At 25.4% G+C, this 23,886-nt stretch overlaps 1 protein-coding gene across 2 annotated transcripts in view; it reads left to right on the plus strand.

Annotated features, from left to right (window-relative positions):
• Positions 1-23,886, plus strand: part of LOC112682271 — a 274,831-nt gene that overhangs the window by 226,311 nt on the left and 24,634 nt on the right. For both annotated transcript variants that reach the window (XM_025552809.1, XM_025552810.1), the window contains exon 5: positions 21,223-21,320. In XM_025552809.1, the coding sequence (XP_025408594.1) occupies positions 21,223-21,320 (98 nt within the window). The remainder of the gene's footprint in view (positions 1-21,222; positions 21,321-23,886) is intronic.

Raw genomic sequence — 23,886 nt, forward strand, 5'->3', positions numbered from 1 at the left:
TGCTTAAGATTTTCGTTATAAAATGATATAGTTTGGCCAAACTCATAGATTTTAATTTAAATTACATTATGATAATATTTGTTAAATATTAATAAATTTTATTTGAAAGAGATGGATCAACTCATTATACTATAACTTTAAAAAAAACTTCCTATTTAATAAATAACTGCCACAAAATCTTGAAAACAAATTGTATTATTTTATATTATATTATTTACAGTTTATAACCAATAATTTTATTGATGATGTATGGGTGGTTTTATTTTTTTTTTTTTTTTTTGCAAAGAAGTTTTATTTGTAATATTATTTGTTAAAATAAAAAAATAATTTTTCTGTGTGGAATTAAAATAATAAGTAGGTAAATGTAAAATAACATTACATTTTATTCAACTGTTATGTTTATTATTATAGCAAGATTAAAATTAATTGCACATTATTGATTCAAAATTCATTAGAACTCATGATTGCATTATAAAAAACTTGAGCATTTTTCCAACTAGGAATAATTTGTAATTTTTCATCACTTATACACCAAATGCCGTTATTTACTTATACTAGATATGAGCTGGTAATGTACCAGGTACAATGACTCTTATTTAAATGTATATACAAGAATTTGATCACAAATTTACTATAATACTTGTATTTTTAAAATAATTACTTCGTTGAATAGAGTCTAACATTTAGATCATTATATTTTAACCATTATTTATTATGTTAGAACCTAATAATAAGACCACCGGACCAACGGTATTTACTTTTAAAAATAAATTATTTGATAATACACTTATATCAAACCATTTCTAAGTATTAATTTAATCTGTTGATCTTATTATAATCATATTAATTATTTGATGTTTAGTTATTTAACATACGAACATTATTTATTAATAAAAATCGTATAATTTCACTACCTACCTCAGTATAAATGTTTAAATATTTGAATTATTCATTTTAAATTATTTTGCATAATTTCTTAAGTATTTTTTTTTATTTTTTTTTGTACCTTGTCAGTCATACAACCCAGATTATTATAAAAAAAATTGGAAACATTTGTTGAATTTCAATGTATATTGTAATACTGTACACTATTTAATATCTCTGAAAACATCAACGTTCTAAACTACTATACCTAGATCGGTGATTGACGTTAGAATGTAATTGAATTGTATTATTTAATTGTATTGGTTAGATTGAATAAATTATTGGTTGAATGATAAATACAATAAATAAAACAATAGTTTTTGTTTGCATTTTAATTCTTTATTAAGTCTTTTAGTTTATTCGTCCATACATTTTATTCTATTTCAAAATTAATTGGTGAAATTGTGAGGCCGTTAAATGTTCGTTATTTAGTATACTCTCCAATAATGAATGGCATAAGACATCAAAAGTATTTTTATTTGTACAAGAAAGGATTACAATGTAATGTTTACTATAGCTTTATCGATAAACATTAAAGGTCTGGCTGAATGTCTTTATAAAGAAAATCGTTTCATCTGCATTTAAAATACCATCAGATATATATTTAGTAATATAAGTTAAATCAGTATTGATAATTAAAACTTCATTAGCAATTACAATTTATTTTTAAAACAACATTATGCTATTTTTTTTTCGTATCAGTTGTTAAAAATGAATTATATAATATTTTAAGGACATTATGGGTTTGATAAATGTTTTCTTTTATTATAAGTTCATCAAAAGAACATTTTTTCTGGACCCCCCCAGAACTTCTCCAAAAAATAAAAAATTAACAACAATTCTTACATATTTGCAGAATTGGGTATGTTAAACATTCACAGGGAAGTTGAAATTACTGTTGATGAAGTGATAGAGGGTTGGCCAAAAAATCGAGACAACTGGAATTTATTTTATAACATTACTTTATAATATACAATGCTAAATACAATATATAGGTACATATATATAATATTACATAAGACTATACGATTATTACATTATATATTTAGTTCAACTTCCTCCAAAAACTGCATAAGGACGTAACTATTACAATATAATATATAGTTTATATTAATTATGTATAAACTGTGGACCCCCCCCCCAGAAAAAATTGAAAATACGCCACTGAGTAAACATATTTAAGTTGAATTTAAATTCAATAGAAAAAATATTAAGTATATTTTACAAGAACCAGAAATAAACAAAAAATAATGTATTAATCTATCAGTAAAATATTAATTTAATTCAAAACTTTTATTAAAATATTGTTTAATTAAATTACTAATTTATTAAATTATTGTAATATTAAGTATAGCTTAAATCAAACAAAAGTTGAATTAATATTTTTGTTTTTTTTTTTAAATGTATTGTTATGATGAAAAAAAAAAATCCTTTTACACAGTATAAAATTAAAATTGTTTTTCATTTTCAATTTACTTATTAAATTATCAAACGAAATGTTACCGAACACAATTTTAAATTAATTTAATATTGATATAAATATAGTTAAACAAAGATACAATTACATACTTCTTGCAAACAGTATCTAAAACTACATGGAAGTACAATTGGAATTGAAAAAAAATGCTATCCGAATAGTTCTATCGTCGGAAACTTTGAGTATTCCGCCCCGGGAATCATTCGATTTGCCATTGTTAAATAAAATTAATAATTAATTAGAATTCGGAATGTATAGTTGCTCAATCACCTCTGTCACGTAACCTGAATTATACCAAATAATTACATCAAACGTTTTTGTTCTGTAAACTTAGTAAGGAACGAAACCCTGCGGGCTTTTAACAGTACTCAGAAATGTATAAAGGAAAAGTAAAAATAAATTCCTATGCTATATACTCATAAGTTAAACAAAAAATTATATGGAAACGAAAATTTTAAAATTAAAGTCGGTAACTAAAGCATGAAAACTTATAAAAATCAACAATGTCATGCTCATAGATTACCCTTCACCTTTATATGGCAAACCGACCACAAAAAAAGTCAATACGAAACTCAAAGACTCGATAAAATTCAACTAAATATAATTAAAGCAGTAATATCTACACAAGTGTCTAACATTTAATAATTATAATCACATGGCTGTATACGAATTGCGTCTTTAATGAAAGAACATTTTTGCGACGATTGAATTGCGTGCACGGTTTCCTCGCAACATGTCCGAGTTTCATCCGCGGTATTTCGGCGATGTCTCCAAATTGCATCCGCAACAGTAATTGTTAATTTAGTATAGTTTAGTTAACTGTAAGTTAAGTGATACTTACACTATAACAATTTATTTGGCGTTTTAATTAGCAGTATAACTATATATACTCATATATACCTTAATATAGTAAGTTTTTAGCCCACTCCTAAGCATACTACAACAACAATCGTCATTAATAATGAATAATTATGAAATTATTAAAATAATTAGTGAGAAAAAATGAGCAACTTTACATTATAAACATGTTCAATTTTTCCTACAGAAATGTTTTAAATGATAACATTCAGAGATGGTTGTGTCCAAAATAAAATTAAAACTAAAGACATTCAAATACATGAAATCTGTTAAATAATAATGTAAAATATGACATATTGTTTTCCAACACATTAAAATAATACCTAAATTATATTATTTTAAATTAATTATTAGCGTAATGAATAATTCAAAATACCTAATACATATTTATATACGTATTTTATATACGTATGTACTTATTTTGTACCACACCACTACATAAATTCACTAAAATCCCCGATCTGTAAAAGTAAGAAATAAAATAAGTAATATTCAATAATTATCGAGGACGCAGTTCAGACATGCCGTCAGAAAACCATGCACGGAATTCGTACTTGTGGTTTTTTAGAATCCATGAGCAAGGTCGAACGTGTCGTCGTGAAAAAACCACGCACGTAACTCAGACAAAATATAATTTTTTTGGTGCAATTCGATTGTATCGACTCACACGTATACAATGAAAATGCAACACAGTCTCTAAAAATCAAATATTACAAATCCTTAACAATCCCGACATAATAAGCAAACATGTTGTAAGCTTTCCAAATAAAAATAAAATAAAAACTACATAAAAAAAAACCCAAACTCACTTTCCATACCTAACTAATACATGGAAGTAATATTAACCAAAACACGAATAGATACAAGAAGTAAACTAATAAGAATTAAAACTAATAAGTTAATCGTGTTGTTGAAAACTTCCAGTTAAAAACATATCCTTGAATACTTCCCTCTACCCTTTAGTCCGAATTAAAACTTCCATGCCGAACGGAGGAGACATACATCATCCAATTCATAAAATCAGCAGAATCCATACTCTTTTTATAACACATTATTACCTATAATTGGTTCAATAATCAATCTATTGAGGGTAAAATGTAATGTTGATTAATTTAAATAAATGCCACTCTATATCCTTTTCTATGAAACACAACCCTATACTTGTTAATTATAAACTTGATAATCATTCAATAAATCGTACGTCGAATATTAAACACCTTGGCTTAATTTTTGACTCAAAACTCCTGTTTAATTTACATATTTTCAAAATAAAAAAAAAATCTTTAGCTGTCTTTGGTATGATTAAAAGAAACTGTTTACAATTTAATGATCCCAGTACCTTTAAAAGTCTGTACTCATCTCTTATCCGTCCTCATCTTGAATATGCGTCTATAATATGGGAAACATGGACTTTATCTCATTGTAAGCAGATTGAAGAAGTGTAAAATAAATTTTTAAGATATATTTCATATAAATGCAATATAATTAGACTGCCCCACTCTGGTTATGATATTCTTCTCAATAAATTAAATTTAAAAACATTAAAAGATAGAAGACAAAATTCTTACTCTATATTCCTTGATAAATTACTAAATAACGAAATCGACGACTCCTTCATCCTTAGTCTTATATCATTCAAAATTAACAATCATAATATTCGAAACAAAGATCTTTTTTTTATTCCACATTATTCTAAAAATTACATGTCACATTCACCAATTAATATATTATTATCTGCCGGAAATACCTTAAATAGCAATATTGTATTTCTGTAATTCTATCTATACCGATATCTATTTATTATTATATATTATATTATTTTATTTTAAAAATGTTACTTTAAACAACATGTAATTTTTCATTTTTTTTTTTTTTTTGTTATCATTGTTATTTTATTATTTCTTTCTTAGAAATCTATAATACTATTATATTTTAAATATTAAGCATAAATTTGTTATTTGGGCTAACGCCTATTACTATTATTATAAATAAAAATAAAAATAAATAAAAATAATTTAATACATGAAGCCTATAATTCAAAAAAATAATGAGAAAATAATAATAAGTTCATAATAATTATATATTTTATATATAAAGATAACGTTTTGTCTAATAAACCATTTATAGATAATTTATAGAAGTATCGATAACAAAAAAATCTTTATGCAATATAGCTAATGCACAATATTTTTCCGGTGGTAAAGTTTTTTAAAAAATGTTTGTGTAGAAGTAAATGTTTAGCAAATAAATGTACGAGTAAATTTAAATCTAGAGGGATACTTTGCAACTTCAAATGTCACCTGAATTCGAACTATTCCAATAATAATATTAATAATATTTAATTAACTTGATAAATAATTTGTTTTTTTTTTTTTAAACTTCATTCTTTATCCACAGCACACAGAATAATGTACAAATTGTACATATTTAAGGTGGATAATGAACACATTCATACTGTTCATATGGATATAGTGTACTTCACCTAGGTAATGTGTACACAATCCATTTTCGAATTCTACCCGTAACATATATACAGAATTGATTGTTGAATTTCTTGAGACATTTGAAAGAGGTTGGCCCACGCATATGGTGTAAAAGAAACATATAGAAAAGTTCTTGAAAATTCATCACGTTGAGTGTCATACTTGGAGGAGAAGTTAGTCGGCTTTATAAATTATTTTCAGTAAAATAGACACGATCAACATTTTATAGATACACACTAAAGTATTTGACGATTGGTTCCTTTCCGTTTTTTTCGACTATTAAGGTAACAACAAAACAACAATTACTAATTCGGGCCTTATCAGGTGTACTGATGCTTTCAATTCCTGTTTTTAGACTCATGTCTACATTTATTCGTAAGTTTCCATTAGAGTGTACTTGATGCTTTTGCAATCATATAGAATTCAGTCATCTCTTTAATCTACTACACAATACAAAACAAAATAAAATTGAAAATAATATCCTGTGTTGAATCGAACAGGAAATTAACACATTTAATTCCATTTTACGCAGTTTAATAACATATTGAATTGAAAATATAATAATACCATAAAATCAAATATATTTCTCATAAGTGCATAAATCCTACCAATATATTTGATCTACGTAATAAACAACTCAGATCACAAATATTGTCCAATGAATAATATTTTTACTAATAAAATATTCATAAGCTTAATTTTCTATAAACAACTATAATATGTTATTTAATAATATACTGTATTTATCGTTGACAATATATCAAATTTAAATAATTACAATATCATTTAATTTTATTTCAAATAAATTCAAAATTTCTACTTTGTACCAGAACAGTAGTAATATTTTAAGAATTCCATAACCAAATAATTTATCTAATAAGTAATTTAATACTATCTAGCTGAAAGTTTAAATAATTTGGATTATATTTTTATATATAATGAACTGTTTTTATCACACCAGTTTTAATTTAAAAAAAAAATACATAAAACCATAGGTATGCCCCAATTAATTTCAATAAAACTAATGTGTCATCCATTAAAGATGTTTAAAATTTGATAGTTACGAATGATATGGTTGTATTCAATTGTATGAACATACGTAAATATAAAAAAAAATCGATCCTCAAACTAATTCGGGTAAATCAATAAGTACTAATTAAATATTAATTACTATTTATTTTAAACTTATAAGACAATTACTAACTGTTAACTATAAACGATATATTATTTCAAGTATTACATTCCTGTTAAGTTTTTTATCTATTTATAATATTTTATTTTTTATTCATTATTTTTATAAAATCTGAACCCACTTAAAATAAATAAATTGTTGCGTTTTCGAAGAAAAAACATAGTTTGAGAAAATTTATATTATGATAAGGAAGCGGATATTATGCATTTACATGTTTCTGAGTGACCGTATTATAATATGTTACATTGTTAATGAGCATAAAATATATATCCTAGTGTTGTGAATATGAACACAAAAATTGTTTGTGCATATTTTACGACTCCTGTGCTATATTTTTTACATATCGTTTGTTTTATGTATATTATAATATTTAGATAAAAAATGTTTAAACAAAAATGTTAAAATAAAATACTTTTTAAATACCTACCACTTTTTTTAATTTTAGCTACAAAAAATTTTCTAAGTATTAACAAATATTGTATACATTTCATATCTACTTGATGGAATTATTATCGAAGAAATCAACGGTTGTAAATTGTATTAGGTCTGCTTAACGATGACTATAGAATTCGGGTAATAACATTTTTAATTGGGAAGATTAGATATCTATAGGCTTATGATTGTTAGTGTCTGAATTCGAATGGTTTTCCATTGGCGTTTGTACACTATATTGGATTATATTTATTATTAAAGTCATTACCGATACTGAAAGGTTTTAATTAATTAATATTAGAAAATCGAAAAACATAATATCTATAAAAATACATCGTGATTTGCAACCATGTATAACAAATATTCTTAATCTCATAAAAAATTTGATTTATTCAATTGAATACGTATGATACAATGATAAATGTGTTTCTATCATTTCTGGATAAAAATTGTTCGAAATAATTGAGCAACACAGATCATTTAAATTTCTTGCGAAAAAATATATTCGAAGAAATACTCTAAATAAATTTTTACAAAAAAAATATTGGAATAAACTTTTTATTAAACTATAACAAAAATATAAAATCATGTAAATGATAATAATTTAGATAAACAGTAAAGATTAAATGATTAAACGTTAAACTAATATCGTTAAACTACGAATGCAATCATTGGAATTCGACTACTCGGAGGGATATGAATCGAAGAAAATATTTTTATTGTCAATTGAAATTTCTTAAAAAGTTCAAACTTCAAAGTTATATGATGTATCTGTATCACTTATATTATGGTTAAGTAATGCGTAAATCTTAGTGACGGTTTTCTAATTGTTACCGACGCAACATCTCTGATACGGTTAAGCCAGTAAATGATTTAACGTATAAAACAAACATTTTTATTTTACATGTTTAGCCCAACGGCTACACCGAGTAGTTGAATGAATTTAAAATAACTTAATTGAACAATAAACAATTTAATACTGGACGTTAAAAATTTTTTGTGGAAAATCTTTGAATCTACAATATTATCAAAATACTGCACCTTCGACGTCATTACACTACAATCTATAAACAATTGATGGGTAACATTGTTAATTATTTCACGTTTTGTTAAAATAAAAAAAAATCAGCAGTTTAAAATGTATGATATCGATAACATTTTATGTTATGATTTTATTAAATGTAAATGTAAATTTCAAATAATTTTAATTTATTTTAAGTTTAAAAATACGTTTAACTTATTCACACATATATTATTTTTAATATTGTTCAACAAATCGATGAAATATTTTTTTATAATTTTTGTTTAAATCAACATTTTTAAAATATAACTTTTATAGTGGAATCCTTTTTCATATTTCTAAGTTTAATTATCCAAGTAAATCCACTATTCTCTAGTTATTAAATTACATGAAATAGTTTAATCGCAAATTATAAGAATAATTATTTTGATTTTATCAAAATAACAAGATAATAATAATTATAATGTATATTTTAAAATCGGCTTAATAATTGTATTCATAAAAATTGTTTGAAAACTTACCCCATTATCATGGTGCTTGGATTATTTCATCGTTGCAACAATGGCATTTTTCTGTATTGCAATTAATTCACCGTAAAAGTTTTTCTTTTAATTTTGGTTCGTGACATCAAGAAAAACTTTTTAAACCATCCACGAATTAAACCGGCTTTATTCACACCTACAAATAGAGTTTCTTTATTGTCTTTTTACATTGCTACTAAAATTAAAACTATTCATTGATTATAACAGATTTATTTTAAAATAGTATTTATTCATCTCGCACGGTAATACGATTTCATTGAATTCATAAAGTTTAAGGTCACACCGATTCAGCCAGCAGCTCTTGAACATCAGAACTGGTATAACTTAATGCCTTGTTCTTAGGCTTAGTCTCCATGACGATGCAAGGCTAACAGTCGAATCAACACTTCACCATTATAGCTCTCTTAAGTTAAGCATATGGTCGTTATTTTAATTAGGTATTATTAATAAGCACATAGAATGAAATCAGCTGCCGTAAGCTTAAACTCTGAGAGATTGTATATTTAATATAAATTGCATATGATATCGATCGTATCAAGATTACAATCAAGTATTCTAATAATTTTTTATTCAAGAATAAATTCTAGTCATCAGTTAAAGTTTTGACATCTTAAAGGCGAAACAATCTTTGGACTAAATATTTAACTAAGAGTATGTAGTTACATTAATACAATCTACACTCAAAACATTTTAATTTCATTTGGTTTGCCATTAAAATAATTTGGAATACAGTAATTTATTTTGATTTAATAATTTTTGTTTGCTACACATTATAAATTTATCGATTGTGGTAAAATATATTAAAATATCTTTATTAGACATTATAAATTGTACATAAGTATTTCAGCTACTTATAAGACTGATAAGACTGATTTTAAGATATTAATCTTGAAACTTTTTTTAAATAAAGTTAACAAAACTAAAACTAAAATAAGTTTTTCCGTTTGGATGAATAAAACTACAATTCATGAAAAAATATTTAATTATTTTTTCAAGAGAAAAAAAAATTGAATATTCGGTAATAAGAATAGTGTTAAATTTCACAACCTAAATTTCAAATTATAATATTCACAAAGATAATACATTATTTCAAAAGAAACATTTTAAACGATGATTTTCTGTATCATAGTCATTCAATAAAAATAAAATAGATGCTTATTATAAAATGTGGTTTAGTTAAAAAATACATAATCATATTATGCTATCTTGAGTAATTTTAGCTGCATTATTTACATGTTGGTAAATAATAAATCCGTCTTATAAGATACTACTTAAGTATTGATACTAAAGAGAATGGCACAATAAATAGTTTTCATTGATTTATAACATTAAAGACATAAATAATTAATATGAATTCGGGAATTAGTATAAACTGATTTATTAGAACATTTTTGGAAAGCAATCAAGAGTATTGTAATTTGATTGTTTTACCTTATTAATTATAAATTAACTTACCCATTTAAATTTAATACAAGTTAAAAAATAATTTAAAGTTTCACGAGGTATTACTAAATAGATTATACAAAATAATATACGTATTGATAATGATAGTCGAAAGCTATTTCGGTATTCTTCTCTGTGGGATTATTAAATTTTGTGTAAATAGAAAATAATATCATTTATAGGAACAATTAATTCCAATATTCAACTTCTTTATTATATCCATATATTATTTGATAATAATTAATATTTTTACTTACATAATGTATTTGTATTTTATCTGAAAAATTTCTTTTCTTGTATTATTATTATTTTTTTTTATATATTGTGGATGAAGATAATAAGTTAGGTAAAACTATTATTTATGCTTTGTCGTTTATAAACTAAAAATCTGGTAGAAAATTGTTCATAAATTATTTGAGGAAAAAGTATTTATTAAATATATTTATAATCATATCCTTTGTGATAATTGCAATTTTCATAATACAATAAAACAGTCAATTTAAAATACTTTTGTAATTAAATGAAACTTATAAATATTTTAACTATGCTATATAGCTATTCAATCAATTTTATTTCCATATATTTCTTTTTTTCATATTGTTTATGAATACTTTTATATATTAGGTTTTTATAAAAAGTATAAGTATTTATAGTCAAATAGACTTAAAATACTAAAATTCATAGATTTTTATATATCTAAGGGACACTCGCGCATCGTCAATCGACATGAAACATCATATACCAATACCTTGTTTCTTTTTTTCGCTATATGAAAAGTACTCTAAAGTACCAACTGTCCAACACATCTCTAAATCTACTCTAGACCTTCTCACTATCTTTTTTATAATGAATTCTGTAACGTTTGACTCTCCTCTATGTGTCGGATTGTCAAGGTATACGTATATATATATATATATATATATATTTCCAAGTATATTAGACAGTGTTTTTATATAAATAGATGATAATAATATTTATCTTTATTTTTTATGAATAAAATTACAAATATGACACAAACATATATAGCATTTATATGAAGATATATTACTGATTATTTTAGTTTAAAATGTTGAATGATTGATGGAGAACAGTTCCTCCCAAACCGCAAGAGCTGCTTGGCTTGTCCGCGGCAAAAGTGGCGGACGGCTGAACCAGCGGTGGGATGTCCTGGATTGAGTTGGTAATATAAAAAAATAAAACACAACGGGCAGCGGCACTGTGGATGGCGGTTAATGTTCTTAATGCTAGGGAAGTTGACGACGTCACAGTTGATGAAGTTCAACTGGCAAGTTGTCAGCTTACTTAACTACGGGGAACTATGTATCATGTAGTGAAATACAACGAATTATATTCTATATGCATAGTACCCATAGAAGTTCGACAGAACAACTGTGAAAGAGGTAATTTTGAGTTTATTTGGCCGGGTATTTAAGCGTGTCAGATCTGGATTTGTATAGCAGAGTGTAGATTAGCGATGTTTTTGGTTTTTCTTAGTTTTCTTTTAAATTGAAGATGTATTGTGACGCGGAGTAGTTTCGAGAAGTGCTTACAGATATATATTGATGATTTTTTAGCAGTGGAGATCACGAAATTAATTTGATAGATTAGAAAATGTAAAAGGAAGTTCGGAAAGAAAATCGTTAGTGAAAAAAGAGCGCTCTATATTGGGTATTAAATGACGCGAAAGGTACGACGCGCCGCGCATATCAAAGAGAGCGGGTTCGTTGGTGTCAGTTGCATAATTGGACACCACTAGGTGGCAACACATACGTGGTTCACGCTACAATTCAATTATTAATTGACAGTTAGTTATCTAAAAAATTATATAGTAGCCAATTCCCCTAGCCCACTTATCACCCTTTACGCAATCTATCATCAGTATTATCACACGATAAATAAAAAAATCGTAGCACCACTAATTTTACCTAAGTCTTATATACAGAGCATACTAAATAATTATCCGATGTTCCCATCTACATCCGACTCTTAGCTCTCGTGCTAATTCGAAACGACTCTTCTCTCCGTTGCCATAAATGATGACCGAAATAAACAACCATAAATAATACACAACAAAAACAAGCAACCTATACTTAAAAAAAAAATCGTTTCTTGTAACTTGCATCAAATAAAACTGCTGACCTTGATTACTTGAGCACCAATATGATACTAAATATTGATCCGACTATCATCGAAACCAAACCACCACTACATCTATTCAAGTAGTCAACGACTTTCGCTCATTCTGTGCAAAAATTAAGAAAATAACTAAATATAATAATTGTTTTCGTAAAAGTTCAATTAATAGCGTCAAACTGTCTAAAACCAAAATTGAATTGTATTGAAATGCAATTAAATTTCTATAGTCTAATAATACAGACCATCATATTTACTAACTCAAACACGAAAAATCGTTCAAAGTTGTTATTAAGAAACCTTCATCATAACTTATATGGTATAAAAAATGAATTTATATCTCTTGGCCATAATCCAAGATCTAACTAATATATTACACCGTAATATCCAACGTCCACTCTTATTTATCGACCTAGAATTTAATATCAACAAAAAGATATTTTTAAAATTTACTTTCTCAGTGTGTCAAAAATGAAAATAGAAGAGCATCACACAAATTATTAGCCAATTTAATGACTTCACTGTTAAGCCTAAAATCATACGAAAACTTATTGTAATCACCCGCCAAACTGCATTCATTGTGATGATCCCCTTTTCTTTAAATAGTTGTCAACAATTATCAGATCTCCCAACAAAATGCGCCTTTTGTAGCGGTCTCCACCTAACCAACTAAAGAATGTCCGTTCATAAATCTTTTCAAATTGTTCAACAGTCCAAAAAAAGTTAGCCAGCTATAGTTAATATTGAACTTTCACATAATGATAATGTAGATAACTAGAATCTTGATAATAATACATTTAATAATAATATAAAAACTACTATAAATTTTTACTCATCTCCAATTCCATATCCTCATGCTAAAAAAAAAATACAGAAAACCACTCTAACGTTCATACTCGTAATAATTTTAATGCAAACTAAATTTCTCTTTAACTTTCATCTTTTATTGATGGATTCAAATCACTGATTACTTTTCTCATCCCTATCCTGATCACATCATAGTCATAGTCAACCGTAATAAATTACCTAATTAATATCAGACTTAACCTCTGACATCATTCCTTATAATCCCCCTCGTCGCCTTAAACATAACTGATCTAGAATTTTACTCAGCTAATAAAAAAATAAAAGATAATTGTATTTTAAGTAATGTCATTGGATGCTTCCTTTGTTTATGCCACCTAGCCTGGTCCATATGGTATCCAATTTGCTTATTGTATAAATTAAATACAGATAGTAAATGTTTCAATTTTTCTAATAAAAAATAAATATATATAGTATGAATAAGTTTGAAATATTGGACTTTTCTTTTCTAAATTATATATTATTATTTACGGAAACATAACAAAATATCATGATATATGTTCATGTACAACATTTTCTACGCACGATTTATAGTTTGAGTTAAATTTAATTTTCAGTACTTCTGTAAAAACGTTCATTAAAAGCTATTTTTAGACAACATTTTGAAATTTGTTTCATCTGCAAAACACTATTGATTTCATATTTTTTTCCCCTCTTACAGATAAAAACCATGACCAATTTTTTTAAAATATATATAATTTATAAATTTCCTATGGTTGAAAAAAAATGTTGAATTATCACAGTACATTTTATTTCTAGAACAACTTAAATGAAAGTGTACCATCATAATTATTATACTTAATAAAATTAAAAAAATAATTATGATTAAAATAGTCATCAAAACAAAACGATACGGACACATCAAGTACTCGTAGTAATATAGTCATGCTTTCATGACTAGAAGATTGTGCAATAAACTCATATGTACTTAAGTCAACAGTGATTTATAATCATGCAAACCAAAATCACCAATCTACTAGAAACGAAGAAACTAAGATAGTGCTTTTAACTATTAATCAAAATATACTTTCCACCTGCATTTCCAACATAAATTCTTGAAATTTAAAATCATTTTTGCAATGCAAATGTAAACTTTCAACTGATTTCATTATCACATGAATTAACAAAAACAGTTATCGTATATTTTGTGCAGATTTAATAAATTACGCAAAGCTAATGAACTTCATCATTTTTTAGTGATCTAACACAAAATGGCGCAATATTGTTTTTTAGTCCTGTGTCTGATAACAATTCCGTGAATAAGTAGTGCTTCAAAAGTTCGCACAACTATATTCATTGATTGTAAATCCACTTCAAGTTGTATTTCAGAAAAATAATTTCCCATTGGTATGAAAAAAAAAAGGATATAGAAAATATATCGGATAACATTGAAGAATGTTAAAATTTATAACACACGCATTTTTGACAAAGTCGATTTATTATAGATTCTGACTATAATCATTTTGAGAACTTTTAATTTTAATTTAATTTAATAATTTCTAATTTTAAAACCGAAAAATCTAGTTCCCTCAAACTAACTTATCCAGTTATATACGGTTTTAGCAATAAATAAAATTATGAAATTTTTTTTAACACAATCTCAAAAATGTGGATATTTCAACAAGCGTGACAGTTGTTCTATTCATTGAAAATGATAACAAACTTGGTTAGACAATTAAAAATAAACGTAATTAAAAATACCCATTAATTTGTGTATAAAAGTAATTTCAAGAGATAGTTGTCATCATTGGCGAAACTACGGGTCAGGCCAGTCAGGCCATGACCTGACCTAATACTAACGAAAAATATGTATATATTATATATTTTAATAATTACTTAGGCGTTATAAATAATATATTTATATATAGGTTCAATAATCTCATAGATTTAAATTTAAATGAAATAAAAAAAAAACATGTAAACGTATACATTTGTACGTTTCATAAAATACTATAATATAATATAGTATGTAGGTACAATTGGTACAAATAAGTATTATAATAGAACATAATAGGTCTATTTTTATAATTATATTATAGGAAATAATAGTTAATTTTACGTAATAATACTTTTTATATTTTTCATTTAGCCTGACCTAATAAAAGTGTCTAATTTCGCCTATGGTTGTCATGACATATTTTATTATTCAAATAATGTAAACGGATTTAATATGCTGAACAGATGAATATGTCCACAAGTGTTGGTATCATGGGCATGCACACAGGGGGGTCTTGGGATTCACCCCCCCCCTCCTCCCACCAACCGTATTATTTTAACTAATTCGTATTATATTTGTAAGGGATGTGAATATTCATTGTCTCTTAGTATAATTTAAATTTAGAATATTATAATTAAAATATATTTTTATACGAAAATATTATTGATAAATTATAATAATAATTGACTGACTATATTTAGAGTGAAGTGATGACTCATCGATTTTAATTTACAAATACTTTAATGAACTCAACGCGTTTCTTTATTTGTTGTTGATGAACATTAACTTTATTTATTTATTTACAAACTTGACATGTAGACATATATATATTAAATATAATAATAATAATAATAATAATAATGAAATAAAAAAACAATTTAGAATTGAATATATTTAAATTTACATATACATAAATACATATATAGTTATAAAGGTTTCGTTTGACTCACTGTGTTATTAATACTAATTGCGATGATATGATGGTGTAGACTGCGGCTGCACACACGGTGGTAATTTATATGTATAACGATGGACTGACGGTGGTGTGGACTGCGGCAAAACGCACAGCAATTAGTAAATAAACTGTGTGTGAAATATGGGATGGGGATAGCGTAAAGGGATTGGTCTAGCGTGTGTGCTTCCCTTAATCGGCCCGACAGTACCAGATTACCTCGTACCCAGAGCGATAAGTAGACACCTCCAAGAGGAACGGTTGTATATAGGATCAAGTACACAAGTTAGGCAGTCTGACAGTACGGATTTTTCAGTACCCAGAGCTCCAGACCTTGGACATAATATTACAAGGACTGGGACTTTGTGTTGATTCCTCTACGGAAACGTGACATTATGTGTATGTATGTTGGTGCCGATTACATGCCAAATTCTGTTTTCTATCGTTGCAGACTGACTTTTGTATAGTTCCTTGTTTGATAGTTTCATCTCATAATTTTGAAAAACGCATGGATTTGGATCTTCTCTTTCTATTTTCTACATTTAGAGTCCTATATATTAAAAATCTTCTTTCCCCGAACCATACATTATGTTACATTTAATCTGTTGTGTCAAAATGCGCTCTCTGTTGGTGCTCTGTTCTATGTTACTAATGGTTGAATATGAACAAGGCGGTCCATAGTGACGTTTGACTCAACTATGAGTAGTATGCTATGTTGTGCTACAAGCAGCCTTTTGTGGTATAATCATTACAATACTATATGGTTATCTATTGGTCATTGTGGTTATCAGCCCTAGGTAGAACATGTCCTTATTAATCAATTTAAATTTTTTTTTTTTTTTTTTGCATGAACACGTTATATTTTTTTTATTTATTTATTTTTTTTTATTTGTTTTCTTACTAAAATTTAAGTTAGGATCTTGATACTTGAATGTACCATTGATCATTTAGATATTTTTCTACTGGTACTTCAAAGTATCAACTGTTATTTTGCCATATTTGTTTAACATTGGATACATAAATAGTAACTAAAATTAATTTAATAAATCTCAGCCTACTCATATGATTAAAATTGTATTTATAAAAAATGCTTAAATATTATACATATTCATTTAAATCAAGCTCTGTTTAAAATCATATTTTTAGTACTTTTACACTATCTGCATTTGGTTTTCATTAGGTATAAATAAAAAAATTTTTATTTCTGTGTATATTCAAAGAAAAATATTTCATTATAAATTAAAATTTTTACACTTTTAGAAATATACTTGTAAATATTGATATATGTTATATCATATTAGCGCTATTTAATGTTTAAATAGTGCAAAAAAACATAAATAAAAAATCTGACATCATTAATGATAATATTTGATTTCAATATTAATATTACACTATAGTTATATTTTTAACTCATTACCATATGTGCCATATATTTATATATATATAGTATTTAAAAAAAATTATGAACTTAAAATATATATTCAACTACGAAACTGATAATAATCATATTCATACAAAAAAATGTGTTAAATATTAATTAACTATAAAAAATTAATTCGTAATTAATAATCTTTATTAATATTATCATCTTATTTATAAACGCAAAAAATTATCTGTTTTGCATTACAATAAAAAAATCGTTTATTATCAGCAGGCGTACATCCAGGATATTTGTTTGACTGGGCCTCACAAATTTTTCATATTTTCCTTATATAAAAGTAAACCATTACCATTAATTTTCAAATAATCGTTAATAGTTACTATTATTACCATATAGTACATAGTAATCGCTAATATCCATAAATCTAAAAATGATTTTCAACCAAATAATCGATCGGCAATTGCCATAAACACGTAATCATCTACTATTATATTAAACTATAAATGTGTAATAATAATCAAATTTGAAAAAAAAGAATCATGAATCGTACTTATAATAATTATGTGTCACAAAACAATAAGCTATTATAGTACTTATATGTATAATCTAATGTACAATATTTTTGAAGGGGGTTTCAGTCCCAAAATCCCCCCTAAATTCACCACTATTTATCAGGATTTTGATTTCACAGCTTTTCTTAAACCAATGTAAAGATAGCTACATACTACGGTCTTATTTGTCCGTGTATGGTGTACGGTGTAGTTCAAAAATTTTTTGTTCGTACGTCGATGAACGATACACACATTACATTTTGTATCATTTTACAGTGTTCGAAAAACAGCGACCGTTTAACTCAAACATCGAAATTGATAACGCACTACAATCATTTTTCTTCAATTTTTCTATGGACGCTCTAGTTTCCGCAGTTCTGCATATCATGGCTCTTGTTTCGCGCACCGAAAATCTAACTTTAACAGCTACTATCATGGAATTGGTCCTTAAATCTAAAGGCAAAAAATAAAAAATAAAATGGACTAAATATTGGCTACTGGAAAGATCTAAAAATTATACGATATTAATTCGAATATTGAATATGGGCACTCACTTTCGGTTTTCTTTATTTCGAATACCAAACACGAACAAAAAATCAAACTCCTCAGTTTTTATTCTGTTTCCGTGTACGGTGCTTTGCATTCGTTTTATTGTCCACACACTATTTATTTATTTCTTTATTTAATGTAAATAAATCTGTGTAAATTATTCGAATTAACCTTAAAACAGTTATTATTAGCAGTTATTGGTTTGCAATCGGTTTTAAACATAATGTTATTGAAATAATAAATCACTTTTTGTATTTGTATAAGATTTAAATTATATGTAAATCTTTAAACAGCATGTTAATAAATGTTTAATAAATACAATAAATACATGTTCAATAAATTAAAATAACATGTTTATTACCAAATCTAATTCTTGGTCCAGTAGTGGATCTAAAACAATAATACAATGCACATATTTATATTTTATATTTATAACCGAAAATACAATTTAATTTGATTTAATTACACATCAAAATAAAACATAATAATACTGAATTGCATGTTACAATATATTTACTACAATATTATTTAATATATGCGTATGGTTATTTTCTGATACTTTATGTTAATATAAGCAAACTTATAGATAGATTTACTCACTCTAAATTTAACTTTAATGAAGAGTGTTAATAGGTAAAAAATCTTTAATTGTATTTTTAAATTATTTAAATTTTCCATAATATAAGACCTATTAATTTAATTTTTTTTGTCCATTTTTAATTAATCCATTAGAACTATATTATAATTTCCAATCCGTTAAATTTATACAATATCCTTGACAGTTTCCACTCAAACGACCCTCCAAAATTATTGTCATCGATGACTTTTATTTTGTTAATCCACGTGTTATAATCTTACAAATTTGAGATTCTTTTATCGCCACTCTGCTCTAGTGTTGCCGACGGATTTATTAGTTTTTTCGCCGTAGTTACCAGCAGTAGTTGAAAAACGAGCTTTCAGGATATCAATTTTAACCCAGAATCATTATCGTTGGCTTACATGGCTTGAGGGGGGTGTAGATATCATTATACAGGAATTCGCCGCAAAACAACGGGTTAATTTTGTTTCGTATGGTAATGAGAGCAAAAAGGATCGATACGTAAAAGGACCATTGCCAGAGGTAGAGGGTGGGTCGCTGTATGTCAATGTGGAAAAAGTCTATCTCTTTTTCTTTCTCTTATAGGCAGTAATTATCCAAATGTTTAATTAAAATACTCAAGACATTTTTAATTTATTAATTTATATAAAATATCACTTCCGTGTATATTCTTACTTATTTTATTCTAAAATCAGCACCCAGCTAATGTATAATAGTAAAAAATGCATTTCATCATTACTATCTAAATTTTAATATATTTTTTTATATATATATATATAATATAAATTATTCAAATTTCTGTCCTTTGTTTTCCGTATAAACTATACAAATCAATTATATTACAAGCTGTTGTTACTACGCTCTTTTAAACTATATTTTTTATGTATATGTAAAAAAAAACTACACCCTTTAGAAAAATGTCTAACTACAATGTAACGACAAACCATAGCTATTGACAAAATTTTACCAGTTATTATTGAAAAATTACAGTAACATAAATGTTTTAATAAATAATCTTAGGCATTCAAATATACTTGACAGTAAATCTTTGAGTAAAAATAAAAAATTTTAATTACAAATACAAGAAACAGTATATTCTAAAAAATCAATTTTTACATAAATTTAAAAGTTTTTTCGACATTTAAATTGTATTACTATAAAAAATTATAGAAATTTTAACCATTTAACCGTTTATAATGACATGCATTTTTCCAGCAAAATATTAACTATCAGTCGAATATAAAAATATTTATGCTTTAAACACTAAATCAAATATTTTTGAAGTTTTAACACTAAAATAAAATTTTAAAATTTTAATAAAAATCGTGTGATTCATATATAATTTAACTTGTTTAAATTACACTCTTCATTTTAAACACATTTTAAGAATTAACTATAGGATGAATTATTATTTTAGAATTTGTTCTTTAAATTTGTACCTAACTTAAAACTAACGCACATAATGATCGTCTAATATAAAAGTTCAAAGTTTTTATTAGATAAATTGATCATGCTCATAAAAACAGTATATGAAAACACTACTGTCATGTACGAACATGTGCAAGTGTAAATATTTCACAATGGTATTTCGTTTCTCTCAAATATTGTTTTATCGCAAACATCGTCTTATACAAAACCCCTATGAAAATTACGATTCCTTTTTACCTACAGAAATATTTAACGAGTCTTCGTTTAAATGTTGATTTTGGTATAAACGGGTAATCCAGTATATTTAAAAATCTGAAAACTACATATTTTACAACTACAATAACAACAATCGAAATGGAAAAATTTATCATTTTTAATAGTATACATATAATTATCATAGGATTCATTTAATTTTTTTGGTTTCTTACAACAATTTGAAAAATGAAAGTTGCGTAAATTTATATTGTATTTCATACAATTTATCACAAATACATACACACACACACACAATTATACTTCAATAAAACTTTATCTAACAATTATCTGAACATACTTTTTACTGATACGTGCTGCCTTTTTTGAACATATATTTTTTTTTTTTATAAATTTTTTTTAATCAAACCGAGAAAACCAAAATATAAATACACGTAATTACTTGTATACCGTTATGTTTACAGGACAATTCAATCGAGCGTCACAACGCATATTCATTACACCCGCAGTAGCGGCGCCGGATACCACTAACAAAGGAAAGACTAATCATGCGACAACACAGGTAAATACTGACCAAAGTGTAAATTATTAGTTTTGACAACACTGACCTTTAGTAGCTACCCTGAAACGATTTCAGTAGATTAGTTTCGAACTCGTCGAGTGTCTTTATCCTTCACAATCCCACTTTGTCCTCACAGCAAAACTCTGATTCGCCATCACCACGTCAAGTCACACACAATCGTTTGTTTCACAATACTTACGTATCAACCACTATGTGTCATTGGTATACAATTTATTAGCTAGGTGATCAATATGACAGTAGTGACTGAGTGAAACGATGGAAAAAACTTTTTTACGCGTCCTGGAGAAAATGATTAAATGGTCTTGCAATCGTTCGTTTGGTCTAAACAAACGAAATAAACATTACGATCGTTTTCATTCATATGTATTTATTAGAATATATTATGTGTATAAATAATATAAAATGAGGCCATCTAGTTTGTGTGTTATATTGATTTTTTATGTGAGACCAAAAAGTCCAATCGTGATACTAACTAACGTTGAATTATTTTTCCTTCTTCTCAATTATAAAAATTACTTTTATCAATACTTTACTTGATATATTTTTAAATATGTCCAAAAAATAACTTACTATTCATAATCATAGTATACGATATACATACGATTGTATATTTTATACAGAAAATAATAACTTAAATGTACCCAAACAAATACTCACTCCAACAACTATAATATACATAATATACTTAAGATATTTATTTCAAAAATAAAATAATATCTTAAACCTAAGTATTCAAAGAGTCCCATTTTCACCGTTCATCAATCCTAATAGTAACTTATAAACATGGTAAACAAACATTTTTAAATACTAGCAAGATTATAAATTTAAAAATCAAAACTACCTAATTGAAAAAATATATTCACACAGATGAAATAATTTATAGTCTCTTAATTATTAATATTTGTACACGAATATTGAGTGGTTTTTCTTCAATTTGTATACCAATTTTATAGATATTTTTATTTACGTTTACTTTTACCTATTTTAAATATTAATAAATCTCAAGAAAAAATTAAGTACATAATTCAACATTTTTTAACTGTTTATTTTAAATGTAATACTAAAAATAGTTAATTTAATATACTTTTCAATCGTTTGTCAAAAACTATAAAATTTAGCTAAAAGGACATTTTTCTGAACCATTTTGAATTTAAACAAAAACATTGTTTTTACTAATTACAATAATACTATAAATATAGATTTTAGATTTTTAAATTAATAAATTAATAAAAAGTTATTTTTGTTCATGTATCATTGAGAATGAAAATTCAATATACACATTGTACGAGTGTACTATTATATTATCATATTATTAAACTTATTCATTAAGATTAAATAATAATTTATGCAATTAGCGTGAGAAAATAATTTTTATTAAGTATAATACGAGTTTTCTCAGTGGGGCCCAGTATTTCACTGTATGAAACCAAAATTAAATAAAAAAAAATAAATAAAAAAATAAGAAATTGACTACTAAAGAAAATTTACTTTTAATTTAAAGTAATGATAAAAATTGAAAACCTACTAAAAAAAATTATCGAAACTTTTAAGATATTTAACATATATATAGCAAAAGTAATTTTATAAATTAAAATTTTTTTTATGATTTATTTTAAAATATGAAAGTAATTTTAAATGCAAAGAAATATTTTATCATAAATTCTCAATATTTCAATAAAACACATTTATAGTACACTTTAAGTATCAAAAAAATATAAAAATCCTTAACCCTACAGCATTGTTTTTCAACCCACGATGGTATGAACATATTATTGGGAAAATGCAAGGAGTCATCATGGAGTAAATAAATTATTGCAATTAACAAAAAAAAGAAATTATCATCATTGTATATATATATTATAGTTTATTTACAAAATAAAAAAAAAAAATAAAGGTTAAATATCATATTTTTAAATTTATAAAAATCTACAAAGGGAAGCTACAATAAAAAAGCTGATTAGAAACCACTGTCTTATTTATGATAGTATATCCATTCATGTATACAATATATTTTTCAAGTCTATATTAAAAGTTGTAAATAGTTTTCATAATAATTTAAAACTTAAAATATCATTCTAGAAACACTTTATAGTAACCAAAGTAATATTTAAAATCATTTTTCACATGCCATAATTTATCGTTGCTTTCAAATATATTATAATGATAATACTAAGATACAGAAATTTGCTTAAGAAGTGAAGATAAATTTTATTAGTATTTAACATTCAGTCTCTGTATCCTATACCCTCGTTCATTATTATGATGAAATGTATTGAAAATGATTAATTATTCTTGTTCTAAAACTATTATTTGTGTCCTTCAAATTTTTCCTAGTTAACTTGAGTCATGAAATATTTCAAGAAATCCTTTAACACAGTTCTAATTAAATAAAGTCTGTATTTTAAATTCAATTTTACAATTTTACATGCATAAAATCAATGAACATTTATTTATTTTTCATGAACCATACTATAGTTTTTTTAGGTTGTCTGAATTTTTTTTTCTTAAAATCTTAACAGAAATCATTTTGAACTCTCTAAATTCC

Source organism: Sipha flava, unplaced genomic scaffold, assembly GCF_003268045.1.
Source record: "Sipha flava isolate LNK unplaced genomic scaffold, YSA_version1 201_pilon_pilon, whole genome shotgun sequence".
In the NCBI taxonomy this organism is placed as follows: domain Eukaryota; kingdom Metazoa; phylum Arthropoda; class Insecta; order Hemiptera; family Aphididae; genus Sipha; species Sipha flava.